Here is an 18,624-nt window from a genome sequence, read left to right on the forward strand (position 1 = left end):
AGAGTATGCCTTTGTCCAACCCTATTGCACTTCAGGGCATGTCATACACCCCAATGGGTTTGGTGCCACCCTGATGAGAGACACAGAAGGGAAGCAGGCCTAGGTGTGAGCTTATCTACAAGTGACAAGGTAGGCATCCTTTGAAGCTCACAAAGGGTCTAGGCATGGCCCCCAGGCCATCCGTCAAGGGAGGAGTTCCCCTCCCCACTCCCAGGGCACTTTGTCCATTCTCGTCCATGGTCCTGGCTAGCTGTGGTGCTGAATGGGATCCACAGGTGCTGACTGTAACAGGTGGGACAGTGCAGCCTGAAAGGTGATGCATGGTTGGATAACAGAACCATGGGGTGGATTGTTGAACTGTGACGATTGATTCTTGAGCCTGGAGCACTGAGTAAAGCAGGTATGGTTGAGCTGACCACCAATGAGCTTTGGAGCTGGTAAGCACTGCCTTTGGAGAAATCTTCTTCCAGAGGACCAGGGGAATGATGCAGAAAGTTGCGCCTGAATGAGGATTGGTTTTGCAGTTCTCTGAAGACGTCTGGCCACTCACTTTCGGATGGCCTTGCTCCTGAGCCTGGTGGACAGTTCTTCAGTGGTCGTGGAAGGGCTGGCTAGTCCTGCATCATCAGAGGACTAGTACCTCTAGCCCTTGGGAGTCCCTTGAAGGGGTTTGGTTGCAGAGAGGTTCACTTTCCTTTTGGAAGCGGTCTGTAGTCCAGCGCAATTCGAAATCCAGTGGGGTGCACAGTGGCTACCACAAGTACAGAGCTTCACACTTTTTCTTCATGGAGTCCTGCCTTGTTGTGGACTCTAGTCTCTTCTTGGTTCACAGCAGATCTGAGGATATGGTGTCAGGGGTGCCCCTAAACTCCAAGATTTAGAGAGTGTTAGGGGTGTGAGGACTAGTAGCCAATGGTCATCTAGTCCTGCTGCTAATCCACCCCTGAGGTGTCTTAATCCAGTGGGTGGATGCCACCAAACTACCCAGAACTCACTATTTCTAAGTCTTTCCAAGATGGCATGGGCCATCCTGGACGGGCTACTTCAGCTGGTCCATCCTAGACACAAGAAGTATGTCAGGGGTTAAAAAGCACAGTGTTTGATACCAAACATGATGGAATTCATTATGAAGCTGTACATCTGAGGTGCCAGTCCATGTTATCTTATGAACCACCTGTCGCTTGTGGTAGTATTAAGTTTTAAATGCTAGCACAGGGCCATATATGCTTGCACACATATATCCACACTCATAACATAATGCACCCTGCCTCCTGGACTATTGGAGACCTACCTTAAGGGTGAATTACTCATGTTATGGGCAGGGAGGGGATACTGCCTGCACATGATGTGGGTAGAGTTGAATCAAGCAGGCGGGCTGCTTTTGCAGGGCTGACATGGCAGTCCTGCAGACTTTATTTTTACTCAGGTCACTCAGGGTGGCGCAATCAGTGCTACAGCCCTGTTGAACCCTTTACCATCCCTGACCTGGGTACCACTGGTACCATTTACTAGGGGCATATAGGAGTTCTAATGTTTATGCTAATTGGGTTTACCAATTCACAGTTACAGTTTAAGGAAATGAGCACTGGCACTGGAGCCTGGCTGGGAGGTCCCAGTGCACTTTCAGACCAAAAATGACAGCATTAAGCATCAAAAAATAGGGGTAACCATTCAAAAGGGGCACTTGAGAACAGTTTTAAGCAGGGAAAATGTATGCAAAGGGGTGATCCCCTGTTAGGGGAGCTGGTAAAATGGTGCAAGGAAATCTATGAGATTTCCTTGCGTCATTTATTATGGCACTTTTGACACCTGCTCAACAGTAGGCGTTAAAAGGGGGCTTCCATTCTTTAGAATGGGCCACTATGTACTCTGCAGGAGTTCTGCCAATATTTTGGCACTACTCCTGCAGAGTACATCAATAGTGTCATAAAAAATGACACTATTGCCCCCTACTCTGTGCCATGGTGTGCCGTATTCACAGATGGTGACGGTAGGGGGTGCTTAAGGGGTGCAGGGAAAGTGGCACTGCACGTGGTGTAATCGGCACTGCTTGTTAAAAGAGCTATTCAGTTGTCACGGCTTTGCATGGCCCCGGAGGAATGTCCAATGCGTTTTCAATACAAAGAAAAGATAATTTTACTGCAAATGAATCAATAATCACACAGTAATTGGCAAAGCATGGTACTTGGTTCTGTGGAAAGCAGATTACTTAGTAAGGTAAATGACAGTATGATGTGCAATGTTTGATCATTCCACACCAGGAGTGGTATATGAGCGCCTGGAAGGACTTTTGTGTGATTACCAATGAGTCTTTCGTGTATATTGATAAAATCATGGGTTTTGTCTGGGAGAAAACGGAAATAATGAAATCCTGAAAAAAAGATTACAGAGAAGAATCCCTTAACACAGTACAACAAACGTGAGGATGACAGTCCCTAAACATGCTTCAGTAATTGCCTTCTTATGATGACGGTTGCTGCATGCCGCGTACAGGTCTTTTTCACACTTGGACGGCACACAGGGTAGACACGGTCTACTGTGGAGGGAAGGCCGGGGGAGGAGGGGAGCTGAGGACAGCGGAGGCGCGCGCGCGGTCCCCGGGGAGCGTCCTTTGTGCTGATGCACGTGCCCGCGCGTGCCTCCTCCGCCTTTGCTCCCACGCCAGCACCCGAAGGAACTGCGGATCTGCCCAACCAACACCCACCGCTGCTGTACCAAGGCAGCAGGGCGACAAAGCAGCAGTAGGCATTGGTCGTTCCTACAGCCATAAAAAAAAGTAGCCTTTTCTATCTTTGGTGCATACCACCTGAGCCGCCCCCGAGAGAGACCCATCTATACGACGGGCTGCGGCAGCGCATCTCCTGCAAGGTAAGCGCAGCATCACCTTCCACTGCTAGATATCGAGAACGCACAACGTCCCGCTTCACCCCGCCGTAGGTTGCATGCCTGGTTGTGGTTGATGGCAGCAGCCGCTCACATACATAGCCACCAGGAGCTCACAGATTGCTACATTGCGCTCTTCAGCATAGTGACGTCCTAATTGAAGGTGAGATGGATGGAGTGGGCTTTGTCGCGCCGCCCGTGGTTGCGAATGACGAAACGTGCTTTGACAGAGTTTTTGCTTTTCCAGGAGCTCGGGATCGGCTTTGGCAGCAGGATGGTGAAGCTGGGCAATAATTTCAGTGAGAAGAGTGTGAAACCGCCGCTCTGTGAGGATGAATTCGATACAATCCCACTGATGACCCCACTGGATGTCAACCAGCTACAGTTTCCACCTCCTGACAAGGTACTGTTAGGGCTTGCGTAGTACGTTGTGTGTTTGATACACCCCTGCATTTAATATCACACACATAGCCTTTCATAAAAATCTTCATGATGCCCACTGTCAACTCCATGACACCCTCCCAAACTCTCAGTGAATATTCACATGGGAGCCACCTTCCATCTTAGAGGTGGGCGAGCCAAGAAATCAATATACAGAGACAAGCTAAGGGTCTGGTTTGGCTCTAAGAGTACCTGTCCCAGCAGAGCTATGAAAATGTATATGAAAAGTCTCTTCAAAAGAGACTGCTTCACTTTCCTACATCAAATTATAATGCATGAAGAGGCATTTATTAAAAGTGAACTTAGAACATTCATGCTTCCTCTCTACCCTGACGACAATGCCATTAGTGAACTAAGGCCCATGTTTATACTTTTTTAGCACCGCATTTGCGCCACTTTTTGACGCGAAAGCGGCGCAAACTTACAAAATACAATTGGATTTTTTAAATTTGCACCGCTTTTGCGTCAAAAAGCGGCGCAAATGCGGTGCTAAAAAAGTATAAATATGGCCCTAAGAGTCAAGTCAGCTGACATGTGCACCCTATCTATGGCCCAGTTTCATATTGTGGAACAACATTATATATGGGATAAATTACCTCTTGCAGGACATTATAAGGATACTGCAAGTCGGTGAGGAGTTCAGTGACCATGTAGGCTATCGAACTCCTAGGTTGCTCGCAATATATTTTAATGTATCATACAGGGCGTTTTATTCCTTGTAATACATAGTTACACCATCTCTGTTCCCCAGAACAACTTAAATCATTGGTGTCTTTCATTTTCCTGTTGATTTTATACAATAAAAATGACACAAAATCCATACTCAAGCACAATAAAAGCAGTTAGTCATTTTTTCAAAAAAAGATGTTGGAATCAGTTTAATGTAAGTCAGGCTAAAAATGCTGTGGCTCAGATTCTGTAGAAACATGCAGAGATTCTATTTTTCCTACAATTACCTTTTTATGGAGAAAGGTAAATATGTTGCTATAAATATCTCCTTTATGCTGATCACCTCTTCTTTTTCGAGAAATATATCTGAAGAAGGAAAAGCCAGTTCCCATTTTCATTGTTTAAACCGTGGCTGTAACTATGTTTGTGTTTAGCAGCAGTCATTGTGATGCCAGAACTCAAATGTAATAACTTATTACAGCTGAGCAGCTATGTCATTTATTTAGGAAAGGTAACTAGAGCTATCACAAATTATTTCTTATAATGAAATTAAGGATGGGCTTTCATACTGGGATTGTAGATCTGCATGTATTAAAGTCTAGTAAATCGAACACAAGAGAGATTTTTTGTACAGTGCACATCCTGAACACAAGTATTGCAAGGTGCTCTAATATGCATTGGGCAGTTCAGCCACAAGATGGGGATCTCTTTCTCTCATCTTTTAACTTCAAAGATTAACTGCCTGTCTTTACTTCTTGGTGTATGAGGTTAGAGCGTGGGTGGCAGGCAGAAGCCACTTGAAAGCTTGGCTGGTTGGGGCTCAAACGTCCAAGAGGACCTTGAGTTGCACCGGGGCTAACCACCTGCCTCGAGCCTTGCTCAAGCTTTTAGTGGCTTACCCCCCTTTATTCCATCTCCATAGCATCCCTAAAAGTTGAAGAGGATTTCACCATGACGCACATTCACCATCTTCATGACCCCACCAAAATGTTGCAGTGTCTCTCCATCCATTCTTTCTACAGCACCCTACTGCCTCTCTTATAACCTTGTCCTCCATCTCCTTGATACCCATCTAAAGTTTCCATTGCCCCCAGCTACCACACTCCTATGTCCACCACAGCCACCTACCATCTTTTGAAACACCCACTCAATCTCTATCTAGAATCTGTGCATCTTCTCCATCACACTGAAACACCATGCCAATGACACTTTCTCAGACTTGCTATGACTCTCATGTACCATTCAAATGGCAGCTACCCAGTCTACCCATGTCTCGACATATACCCACCATATCTATGAGAACATGAGTGAAACTCTTCATTGCACCATGCCACACACTCTACCTCTGAAAAACCACCAATCATCAGCAGGAAGGTTATTTACTGTTTCAATGCCACCTATCTAAAATCTTTGATTTATGACACCCGCCTGACGGTGTCTTCATAGTATCCCACCATCCTTCTTTGTGTCAATCCTATCCTGTCTATGGCACCCAAGTACAATCTTTGCAAAAATAACCATACTTCTCATTAAAGGAATCTATTATATGTCTCCAATTAATCTATCCAATACAGAGTCTTGGCCTACATTACCTTCGTTACCTTCCAGTTCTTTTATTCATTCGATCCCACTTTCTACTTGACGCCAATCACCATCTCCATGAGACCTATTCAAACTCTTCATTATAGCAACTGCAGTCTGAATGGCACTTGTTTACCATTTTATGACACACATTATCGTTTTGTTAGGTCTGGCATTAGCCCACACCTTTTTATTTTAATAATATTCTATCTATCTACTCCTGTACAGTGTGTCCTACAGTGTGTCCTGACACACAAAAAGCAGTCCACGTGTACAATTTAGCAAAAGCCATTCACAAATGTAAGCAAGCCAAGTCAGCAGCCAACGCCAGACCTAATAGCTTTGCCAATACTTGTTTTAATACTGGAGACACAAAACATGGCACATGACACCTCTTAGCATTCTTCATGGCACCCGCTTGCCATTTGTACAATACCAACACAAGCTATCCTTGGAACACATCTAGCCTCTCCATAACACCTACTAGCCACTTTCTGTGGTATCTGCCTACTTTACCTTTTACACACAATGATCCTCTTCATTGCACCTATCTGCCACTCACATGGCATCAACCATTCATTCCGTGGCATCAATCTTTCATCCCCCCAGGACTGACCAAAGCTTCCATAGCCCTCAGCTTCTTTCCCAATGACACACCTCTCTACCTTCTCCAAAACCCTTACTCTTCTAAGACACATACTCATCACCTCAATGGTACTTTCCACCCCCTCTATGTCTCGTATCTATCCAGCATTATAATCACTAATCTCACTGATGACAGTCATCTACTGTCTCTAATGAAAACGTCTTGTTTCGAGACACACACACTCACATTGGGAGAGATACTTATGCCCCACAAAGGCCCACCATCTCAATTCCATTAGCATGCTCCTATCCTCAGATGAACAATTCTGTATAACAGGTTCAGTCACACCATGGCCCAATCCCACTTCCCCAGCCATTCAGAAACCATTGGATCATTAACCTTGGCACAGCATGTATCCTTGTTTTGCAGGGCAGTAATAAATGCTCATTTGCTCAGGGCCATCTTTTATAAGGTAAAGACCGATTGCAGACCAAGATTCTGGTCTTGCAGGACCTGATACACCCTTCCCTGAGTCATTACACAAATCACTCTCCCTCAAGTGAGAAATGAAACCCTCATTATGAATCAGTCATTAAATTACAATATATGTGGGAACTCCTGTTACCACACTTTTTGGAATTTTGAGTATTGTGATAACAATTGAATCCCTAAGTTAAATTACGACAGGTCAAACCTGATTATATTTATTGGGAGTCAAATTCCCAGTAAATACAGGGGCTTGTGAATTTTGGTGCAGTTAGTTTCAAACTTCACATGGTATTGCCTTTTATGGGGGAAACACTTAATTAGGTGGAATGTATTGCACTTGATTAATTGGAATCAAACTTTGACAAATTTGATCAGGTGCAATACATATCTTGCAAATTAGATGCCCACTAGTAATGAGGGCCCTAATAAATCAACCCCTTATCTGTAATATGGGCTCTATTAATCATACCCATTTAATGGAACAAATCAGCCATCCACTTTCCTGGCACAGTCAAAAATCCATAGCCTGATAACAGTAAAAGATCTTTTCCTATTGCAGGGATCTGACTTCTTCTTGGTGTGTTTTTTTCGTATGTTGATGCCCCATGATAGATGCCTGTAATCAAATATCAAATTAGATGTCTTGTTTTAACCCAAGTAATTTACCAGGCACTTAGTAAGTCTCTAATTTTAATTTTAAGGACAGACTCAGTATTATATGACAGAGTTACAGGACACAAGATTTCTCCTCTGACTATCTGAACACTGAATTTGCTTCATGTTTTCCCTTCTCTTACAATTTTTCAAAACCAAGCTTTAAACCTGTCTTTAGGATCCAACCCCTTTCATCTCTTAAATACGCAAATCGTATGTATGCCTATAACTGTATGTAATATGGCTCACATCAGCCCCAACCACTATGAACCAACAGAATCTTGTTCTAGCGATCATTATAGGCATAATACCTTTCATAGAACAAGCATTGCTGAGGTATCCAATCTAGCTAGTTACTATGTAGCTTACAACACTGACTACATAGAAACAACATTAACAAACATCTACAGAACACTTTTGTCACAGAACATGTATTCTACATAGTTGGATATCACCATTGTCACGCCAGGCGTTGCTTCACAATATGCCACATACTAGCACTCTAACACTCAACAGATTTGGAGGACATGTGGCTTAACAGCTAGAGCTGCTGACTGTGAAATTGGGGAACCAGGTTAGTTTACTGGAATCAGCTCAGCATCCTTTGACTATGAGAAAATCATTTAATCTTCCTGTGCCTAAAGTAATGACCTTCTGTAATGTCATGTGGTGCCGATGTAAGGCTTTCTAGTGTCCTTGGGCCATGTTTGCACTATACAAAACTGCTAAAATAAACACAGAACACATTGGATGGAACTCCTAACATACATCCCGCTTGAAAAAGATATGCCATACAGTTGGCTGTTAGGATACTAAACAGCGCTTACCACCAAGTAACTCCACACCCACATCTTCTCTGTGAGCAATGAGCTTTCCCACTGACATAAATGATGATGCCGCAAAAGTGCTGTCATCCTAACCATTAGCCACAAAACCCAGTGCCTAAATTTGAGATGGTGGTTGCCTTTCGGACCCAGATTTATTTTTAATAGTTAGACTTTGACCCTGAAGAATACCCTGAACAGAGAGAGAAAAGCAGCAAAGGTGAAAAAGAGAAGTACAGAACAATATTGAAAAAGGGAGAAGACAGGAATGAAAAGAACCTGCCAGAATGATATAAGGGGGCAGGGAGAGTATACTGGTGGATGAAAGAGCTAGGAGGTGGAATCAACCCTAGAAAGTCTTGGTATTCCTCAACCCTGATAAATAAATCAACTTTAACAGCAAACTCATGGTTTGTCACTTAAATTGCACTGCATTTTGATTAGGTCTTGGCTGGTCAGCTGGAAAACGCTGAATGGCCATGCTAAATAATCTGGCTATACTCATAGCTATTATTTTTATGCACTGTCTTTTGCAACTTCCTTGCATGTGTCTGCAAGTGTATCTATATAAAAGTATTTATTTTGCAATCACGAATCATGATGTTTTTCAGCAGCACTATAAACGTGTGTACTGTCACAAGCTAACAATTTACAAAACATTTATATTAACACATAGGTGAACCTTGCAAGTGCACGGTTTGGGAATTATGTACAGACAGCCAAACAGAAATTGAAGAAAATGTAATTAAACTTGAAAGAAATGTTCTTTGTGCAATTACAACCTACAAACACAATTACTGGACAGTAGAACTGTGACCACTATTTATAGATTTCCTCCTCATCTGTTTTGCAAAAGGTTGTTGTGAAAACTAAAACGGAGTATGAGCGTGATCCAAAAAAAGGAAAGTTTAGAACTCCCAAAATTGCAGAATTTACAATCAACATAACTGAAGGCGTCTCTGAAAGATTTAAGGTAAGCTCATACAATCTTTGCTGTGTAATTACCACCTTGTTGCAGTCTTGGGTTTTTCTGTTACAAATCATTGTTTTCAGGTGTACTAATTTGAACGGTTCATTTGAAGTACATCAACACTACTACTCCCGGAGTGCATTTTGATGTGAAAGAAAAGCTGGAATCATAATACACTGTCCTGATGTTATGAAGGCATGTTGGTACCTGACAAATTGGAATAAAAAAGAGAATTTCTGCAGCTGAAAAATTGATTAAAAATTAATTAATGACAACATGCCTAAAGTTAGGAACGGCTGGTAACCTCTGAAAGAGGTGTGGCAAGTGAAGTGCCCTACCACTTCCCAAAAAAACAAAATAAAATACCCCCTCCCTCCAAAACCTGACGTAAATCACCCCTCCCTCCAAAAGCCTAAAATAAAATACCCACTGCTTCCAAAATCCAAAATAAAAACACAACCCTAACTACAAATTAAAACACAACCACTACACTTACATACATTACACATATCAAATAAAATAAAACAGCACTTGCTCACAGGCTACGTGTTCTCCTCAGTGTTCTCTTCCTTCTCTGATGCATGCCCCTAACCAATCCTGATAATGCTCTTATGCTGTTAACCAGCATGAAAGAAGCACCTCAATTGGATGGAGGAAGCTGGCTGGATGCCCCTTCAGGCCCTGGATCCTGTGCTCGGCCTCGGCATCAAAGTGCGTGTGTCACTTTGAATGGCGCAAAACAGTCGGCCAAAGTGACGATGTGTACTTTTGAGCGTTCAGTCAGCCCTGCATCAGTCCTCTGCTGCCAATCAGCAGCAGAGGACATGCCTAGCATGTCTGTGACCTCGGAGGTGGCACTGCTGCAGTGCACACTGTGCTGGTAAAAATAAAATGGCAATTAAATCTTTTCATTGCCATTTTACTTTTTTCTGTGTGGCTCGCAGGAGGCTGGGGGGGCGCTCTCCCACCCTCAGGAAGAAACCACCACTGCCTAAATTAAAATGTTATACCCTTCTAGAGCCATTCAACAAGACTTATATTCCAAATATATAATAACAAATACAAAGTATAGGGTGAGAGTTTAATTTGCGAAGTGCTACGCAGTAAATCACCTTCTAGGAGCATCAGTCTCACTGACAACTGCCATACTTCTTGCTGTTTAGTCACTGTGTTAATTGTACACTGTGCATCTTTGATATTTTTTTTTTGTATATGGATGTTGACAATTGTATGGCAAGAACCTGGTTGAGGAACAACTGAGTGAGCTATATCGTGCTTTATATGGAAAATGATTTGCAGTGACATATAGCAAGTGGAGATGAAAAGAAGCTAGTAAGGTCTCTTCTGTATTTGACTTCAGTGAGGGCTGGGAGCTCAGAGGTTCCCTACTGATGACAGATGAGATATTTCATGAAGAAATGTGTCTTTAGCTCTTTTATGAACTGCAGGAGTGAAGGGGCATGCCTGATATGCAGAGGGAGTCCCTGCTTATAAGCACCTATTTGGGAAATGATTTAATCTGAGTGTATTATTTTTTGAGAATCTACTTTTGTTTAATAAATTAAGTGCTTTTATTAGCAATTATCTCAGTGATTAAACACTTTTGAGGTGAAGTTTGAGGATTTAGACATGCTAATTTGGAAGTTCCAGGTTGATGTGAGAACAGTTTTTGCAAATAGGGAGGACCAGCAACATAAAGGATCTACACTGTCTAACCATGTCCATGTTCAACAAAAAAAGCAACCCTAGACTGGTTTTGGACTGGTTGTGCCTCACCAGTGAGTTGCAGCTTGAGTTCTAATCGGTTACTGTACTTTTTAACATGGGTGTCCCAGTATGGGGCAGGCTTTCTGATGTGGTTCTGAACTGTAAACTGCTTATTTTAACTGCATGGTGTAGTATGAAATTAAGTGAACATGACCATAGTCGGAACTTACATTATTTCCCAACTGTGAACAAATGTATTGCCAACACGTAGAGCCTAATTGGGGGCAATTTATTTAGTAATTTAATCAACACAGAATTTTGGTCCGGTTTAGGATTAAATAATTCTTCTTTGTTCACCTTAATTTTAAATCATTATGACTGGTATGGTCAAATGACAATGCAATGGATTTTATTTCTTCAGAACTGCAGCATGAGCTCAAATGATCTAGAGCTTATCTTATGATTGTACAGTCTGTGGCCAGCATTCATTCTGATGCTGTTTTAGATAATTTATTGAGCTTCTTCTTACTCCACCATGTCCCTGGTCACCCTGAATAGACCGATCAGGGTTTACCAATACAGAAAGTTTTGGTGCTTGATGTCACTAGCCCTTACATTTTAATTTCTGTTGTTAAACAACAAAACACGATCTACCCGTTGCACTTATGACATCTGAAAAATAAACCCAAAGCTGTAGACAAAATGCCAATATAAACTGTAGTACTGAAGTTCATTCATAAAATTGTTCAAAGCATTCCTGCTTGTTAAGTGGTTTTTTTCCTCTTCTAGTAATGAGGCATGGGCTTTAGAACTTTTTCACTTTATCATACTTTATAAGACACTTTTTAAATATTTCTTCACCCTTTCTTCACTTTATATATGGTATTTTCTTTCTCTCTGTACCAGTAGGTAGTTCATGTAGGTATACTAGGACCTAACTTCCATAGGAGGAGAGTTTTTTGTTTTGCTAATAACTATTGTGTGATTTAACAAATCTTCACAAAATTCTCAGAACTAGTTTTCCAGTCACTGCAACTGCTGTCTCAAAAGTTTTGGGGTGATCTATCAAGTGGGGGCTGAGAAAAGGATGGGGGTTGCAAAACCCGTTTCCCCATGCAGTTTCCCATAGGGAGTTTAGACATGACTACAGCCTGAACCCCACTAAACATAGTTACACCAAATTTGGTTCAAAGCTGGATCTTGGTCCAGAAAGAGTGCTTTTTGTAATTTAATTTGGTATAAATCTGTTCAGTAGTTATGGAGTTATTAAAGTAAAAATATTTATGTATACCTAAAGATGTAGAACCACCACGAATCCACCGTTGTGGATCAGCCGATCCACACACCAACAGCAATGCCATTGTTGGCTGACCACAACCTAAGAGGAAAGCTGCAGCTGCCATTTTATGCATCCTGACTCAGTTCCCGGGGGGGTGGTGGGAATACATTTAAAAGTGACAGAAGGGATCAGGGTACAGGTACCCTGATTCCATGGGACTCATAGGGGGGTCTTTGAGGGATGCAACACAAGCAAGAAATTGCCCCAAATTTTTTATTTTTTTAGAAAAATAGGATCCACAGATCGAACTGCAGGACTCAGTGGGACCCCCTGTGTGCTCCACAGAGGATCTGTGGAACCAGACCCTATTTATTTAAAAACACATACACCCTCGCACAGCTCCACACACCTACTCACACACTCACAAATCCACACACCTACTTACACACCCACACAATCACTCACACACCCATAAAGCCACTCACACATTCATACAGTGACTCACATACCCACTCACAGACCTACTAAACCACTACAACACCCACTTAGCTACTCACACATCTACTCACATACCCATAAAGCCACTCCAACCGCCATTTACACACTCACACAGCTACTCACGCACTCACTCAAACACCCATGTAGCCACTCACATTCCCACACTGTCATTCGCACAGCCACTAACACACACACACACAAGCAGTGATACACTTAAAGAACATGCAATAGCATATGTTTATATTAAGGGGGTTATTACAACTTTGGAGGAGGTGTTAATCCATCCCAAAAGTGACGGTAAAGTGACGGATATACCACCAGCTGTATTACGAGTTCCATAGGATATAATGGACTCGTAATACGGCTGGTGGTATATCCGTCACTTTACCGTCACTTTTGGGACGGACTAACACCTCCTCCAAAGTTGTAATAACCCCCTAAATGTCTTGCTGTTTTAGTATTGAATGTGTGCTTTTGGTTGGGAAAAGATCTGCCGATCCGTTGCATATCATCCGACAATATGTTTGGCAGATCCATTATTTGTCCAAGAATTCGCAATGGATACGCAGATCCATAAAATGAATTAAAAAAAGAAAGACTTAGGCCCTCATTCCAACCCTGACGGTCTATGACCGCCAGGGTGGATGTCCACGGAAGCATCGCCAACAGGCTGGCGGTGCTTCATGTGGAATTTGCGGTCGCCCAGCCGGGTCCGGCAGTTTCCCACCGGATTAGCCCCGGCTGGGAGAATCCTCCATGGCGGCGCTGCAAGCAGCACGGCCATGGGGATTCCGACCCCCTTCCCGCCAGCCTGTTTCTGACGGTTTTGACCGCCAGGAACAGGATGGCGGGAACGGGTGTCATGGGGCCCCTGGGGGCCCCTGCACTGCCCATGCCACTGGCATGGGCAGTGCAGGGGCCCCCTAACAGGGCCCCAGCATGATTTTCACTGTCTGCATAGCAGACAGTGAAAATCGCGACGGGTGCAACTGCACCCGTCGCACCCCTGCAACACCGCCGGCTCCATTCGGAGCCGGCTTCTATGTTGCAGGGCCTTTCCCGCTGGGCCGGTGGGCGCTCCTTTGGTGGGCACCCGCCGACCCAGCGGGAAAGCCAGAATGGCCTCTGCGGTCTTTTGACCGCGGAGCGGCCAAATGGCGGTGACCCGACGCCCGCCGCGGTCAGAAAGACCCCCTTGGTGAATTGCATTTATGGAGAGACTCCATAAGTTAGCTTACCTTCATTTTAAAATTTTTAGTTTTAAAATATATAATAAGAGTTAATGTGTGAATAAAATGTATTAATAAAAAAGTGAAAATGTATATTAGTCACCAGAACTTATGGGTCAAATTGCAGTACATTTTATACAGGTGCAGTTCACTAAAAGAGTAAAGATTACAGGGATGCTATAGTTAGGAAACAGTATTGAAAAGACATAGAAATTCACTGAAAAAAACAAAGGTTACAGGGTCATTTTATCCAGGAAATAACATTAGAAAAACCTTAGAAAATTGCCTGAAACTCAAAGGTTACAGGGACTTTGTAGTTAGGTTCAGAATTTACACACAGAAAATCCATACAAATTCAGCAGTGTAGTTGCCTGAGCTAGCTATAACGTACACCCCCTGCAATGCACTTCTTATGACCTCCCATGTTATATCACTTATGAAATGGTCAGCAACATAACTAATGACATCTCAAAACTGTAAAATCTGAACCCAACTATAACGTTCCTGTAACCTTTGTTTTTTTTTTTACACACACACACACATATATATGTTTCTCTTTGCACTTCACCCAATTCATATTATTGTTTTCAGAGACGGGGGTTCTATTCTTATATAAGTGCTACAGTTAACTCAAACTTGCCTACATTTACCTTGTACCTTGTAAAACCTCCTCTTTTTCCCACTATAGGTCATGTATATAGAATGATGCCCAAAATCACACATGTCGTAATTGGAACCAACACCAATGTGTTACCCCATATTACTTTAGATTTTCTTAAGCTCCAAAAGCAATCTATAGTCCTTTCGGGTAAACGGAAACTGGAATGTGTCTTTTACTCCTTCCCTACTGAGTTATACTTAAGAGTGTTGAGTCAGACAATGCTTGCTGGAGAATCTCTTTCCTACAGGTGTTACATAATGTCCTGCCATGTCGCCCTAAATCACTGTACACACACACACACACACACATAGCACTGGTTGGTACTTAATTATATAATTATTTACTATGCCCTAGATATGCAAATTGTGCATTCAAATAACAGTGAATGGTATATATATAAATATCTATATATATCTATATATCTATATCTATACCTATGTATAGATATATATAGATATATATATATATATATATGTATGTATATTACCGTTAGGACCTAGTTTCCAGAGGAAAAGCATTTTTTGACTTGGCTAGATCTTTGGCACAGTTTGACGAATCTTCATGACATTTTCCAGAAAAAGTGTCTTTTTGGGTCTTGTTGTGCGTAGAACCTTTTGGGGTGATCCGTCAAGTAGGGGCTGAGAAAAAAAAGGAGGTTAAAAAGTGCATTTCCCAAGTTAATTCTCATAGGTTTTTTTTACTCAACTACGGCCTAAATCACTAGCAGAGTTGCCAGATTTTAAAAGCCTTCTAAAGCCCAAAGCTGTTGAGCGACCAGCCCAAAGTAAGCCCAAATGAACCAGTTGCAGCCCAAAAAGTAGCCCAAACTTTAAACACTGAACTAATGCAATCGTAGGCTGAAGCAAACATTTCCTACCAGAGGCCAGAATACAGTGAACCAAACTCTGTGAACTTAAACTTAAATTACTGGTAAAGGCGAGTGTTTTGTGTCAAATACAAGCAATGGCTACGCTGAGCAGAGCATGACAAGAAGTGATGTAAATAATTTAGGCACTAAGATCACAAACAGAACCATGCAGTGAGGCTGAGCACTGACCATGTACCCTCATTTCGCTTAGCTCAGCCAATGAGACCACATTTGTGCTTGCACTGCCTGCAACTGGAGTGAAATAAATGAATAAATCAGCTGAGCACACAGCTCAAAGTGCATTAAACACGGAACACTGATGCTGCATGCAATGGGGCGGGGTTAAACGTGTGGCTAAAAAAAACCAAAATATTCTCTTTCAGGTAGCCACATACATAACTCATGCCTTAAACTAAAAAATAAAAAAGTTAAGTTAATCACTGTATATTAGGAAACCTCTATTAGTTAATGCACTGAAAGGCCGGTGTGTAACCAAACAGCTACAGAATTAAATCTTTGTTGCTGCAATGGAGAATTGTGTGTTGTGCAAATGTAAGTCATTAGGTTAAACTTGCATTACTGGCAGTATAAGATAGACTGCTACCAAGCATGCAAAAAGGTTTCAGATAAAATGGTTTAAGTAATACCCATACTGAATGATTTATTTTTATTTCACTGCCCTGCAAAGCACGCACTGCACAACTCAGCTGGTAACCCCCTTGCATTACGAGTCGAAAACAATAACTCTTTGTCATCACCAACCTTCATGTGATTCCATCCAGTGCTTAATTTGTGCTTGTTGTTTCCTGTGCGGAGCACCAGCACTTATTTTTGAGGGACAGCACTCTTTTTTCCTGCCTCAAGCATTTACTGCGAGCAAAATACACAAATGGGAAAGACGGAGGAATGCAAAAATGAAAAAAAGCATCAGAAAGGGAGAGAGCAGAAAGCTGCAGGGGTGAGGTGAAATGGCAGGGACTGACTTAAAAAGGACTAAAGAGGCCCAACATGGCTTCAGGATTACGCTGCCCTTGTATTCCGTGTTTGCACATTTAATTGCAGCAGCCGCGTGTTTAAGAGGAGAGCTTTGGACACCGGCACGTTTTTATTTACAAATTAAGCACTGGCTATGCCACCCTGGATGCTACCCATTCTTGTTCAATCCTGCCATGCTTTACATTCTATGCACTCTCAACACACAATTAGCCCCTGAATATTAAAAATAAGGAATACAACTACTCACATGTCACAAAGGCACAAATTGAAGTACACTTACCTTGTCTTCCGCAGCTGCGCACCAACCGGCTGAACGTCAGTGTAGGTAGGGGCCACAGGTAGCACCTACACAACAGGAAGGGGCCAGGGGGGTATCTCGGGCCCCAATCTCGCAGTCGCACTCTGGGGCTGGCGTCAATTCAGGAAGAGACTTTTCCAGGGGGGCCCACCACCATACATGTGCAGGCTGAGGCTCACGGCGCCAAGAGAAGAGCCACCCACACACACGAGACACCACCACGTGGCACGTGTACAGCCAGTGAGAGACAGCACGTCGCAGCCAGCATTTTAAATAATGCGGGGGCAGGCCAATAATTTTTTGCAGGGATGTCAAGTGGTAGCGCTTTTGCGCGCTCCTAGATTGACTCTCTGCCCCAACAACAATTTTCATGCAATGATTTACCGTCAGTCATGAGTCACGACACCGACTCTGACTCTCACTCGCATAGGAGAGTGAGTGATGCAGTGACATGATGTGACGTGAACTGTCGATGTGATCCCACCCACCCAACAACTTCACTGCGCACAGTGCGCAGCGCTGCCTGGCTTACACAGGCCATGGCCGCCACTGTGCTGCGCAGGCGCAGCCCGCGGCGCGCTGCCGCAGAGGCAGGCAGGCTGGCAGGCTCAGTGTGTGGCTGTCTGTCAGTCATCTCAGCGCGGCGGCGCGCTGTGCTGCTGCGCAGGCGCACACTCTGAGACTCGTGACCGTCAGAGACAGTGATGGACGAGTCGGAGTGACGTGAGTGACGCGTCCAAAGTGCAAGTTTGTTGACTATTTTCTCACACAAATGGGAAAAATGTCACCCATTTGTGCGGGAAATAGCCCAATCTGGCAACACTGATCACTAGATGGAACTATACCTAATTTGACAGAAATAATGCAAAAGACTCCCAAGATGGCCTCCAGAGAAAAAAGCCCAAATGTAGCACAAATATCGCCCAAATGTAGGCCAATGACAGAAGCATGCAAAACACTTAGGGGGTTATTACAACTTTGGAGGAGGTGTTAATCCGTCCCAAAAGTGACGGATATACCACCAGCCGTATTATGAGTTCCATAGGATATAATGGACTCGTAATACGGCTGGTGGTATATCCGTCACTTTACCGTCACTTTTGGGACGAATTAACACCTCCTCCAAAGTTGTAATAACCCCCTTAATTTCTTTGTTTTTTTGCAGTTTTATATAGCACACACTTGACACAAAGATACTGGAATGCTTACATGAGCATCAGTTACATTGGACAAGGGCATGTTAATTTTGATTTTAGGCATGGGTAGGTCAAGTGATTTTCCCAGAATCACAGGATTTCGATCTTATGTCGAAACTCGGACCTGGTTCCCCAGATGCAAAGTCTGCATCTCTGGTTCTAACAACACATCCTCTCCCCTAAGTGAAACATATAATCAAATGATGAATTGGATAAAAAAAAACAAATGATAGCAAATAATTTAAGAGTGCTTTGTGAATATTTAAGAACTTAAGAAATATGTCCTCATTTTTGTTTTTTAGAGTACTAATCATAATTTCTTTGAAAATAAACTCCACCCGTTTTTATAATTTCTAAAGGAAATGCTTTAGGTATTACAGTTTTGATTACATCAAGATGACGTCATGCGTGCCACACTTTTGTAATAAATATAGAATGTTAGCAATCTAGTAGTTCAAAAGAATAGTGTGGGGAGCCAGTGGTCAGGGGGATGGACTTGAATAATTGAGGGCAGGCAGAAGGGTGAAGAGGCAACAAGTTGATCACGCTGGCCATATTGGGGGAAGGGTAGTGGCAGCACAACAGACCGCGGAGGGCAGGGACAACAAACCAACCATGCAGGACTGACAAGGGAGGCCGTGGTAATATGACAGACCATTGAGGGGAGAAGGAAGAGTCAGTGGCAGTACAACCATACATGCTGACAGACCTGATTCAGGCAGGAGACTCCCGATGTTTTAAGCCCAAAAGGGCTTTATTTTATCTGCCTCTTGCCTAAAATCTCCTCTTTTACGA

At 43.1% G+C, this 18,624-nt stretch overlaps 1 protein-coding gene across 2 annotated transcripts in view; it reads left to right on the top strand.

Annotated features, from left to right (window-relative positions):
• Positions 1–2,443: 2,443 nt before the first annotated feature.
• Positions 2,444–18,624, top strand: part of NSG1 (neuronal vesicle trafficking associated 1) — an 80,847-nt gene continuing 64,666 nt past the window's right edge. Inside the window, exons 1-3 of one of the 2 annotated variants that reach the window (XM_069202908.1) lie at positions 2,444–3,046; positions 3,131–3,286; positions 8,984–9,100. In XM_069202908.1, coding sequence (XP_069059009.1) covers positions 3,158–3,286; positions 8,984–9,100 — 246 coding nt within the window. In that variant the 5' untranslated portion in view covers positions 2,444–3,046; positions 3,131–3,157. The remainder of the gene's footprint in view (positions 3,047–3,130; positions 3,287–8,983; positions 9,101–18,624) is intronic. The other variant, XM_069202897.1, reaches the window with a different exon arrangement.

The sequence above is a fragment of the Pleurodeles waltl genome, chromosome 1_2 (assembly GCF_031143425.1).
Source record: "Pleurodeles waltl isolate 20211129_DDA chromosome 1_2, aPleWal1.hap1.20221129, whole genome shotgun sequence".
Taxonomy (NCBI): Eukaryota; Metazoa; Chordata; class Amphibia; order Caudata; family Salamandridae; genus Pleurodeles; species Pleurodeles waltl.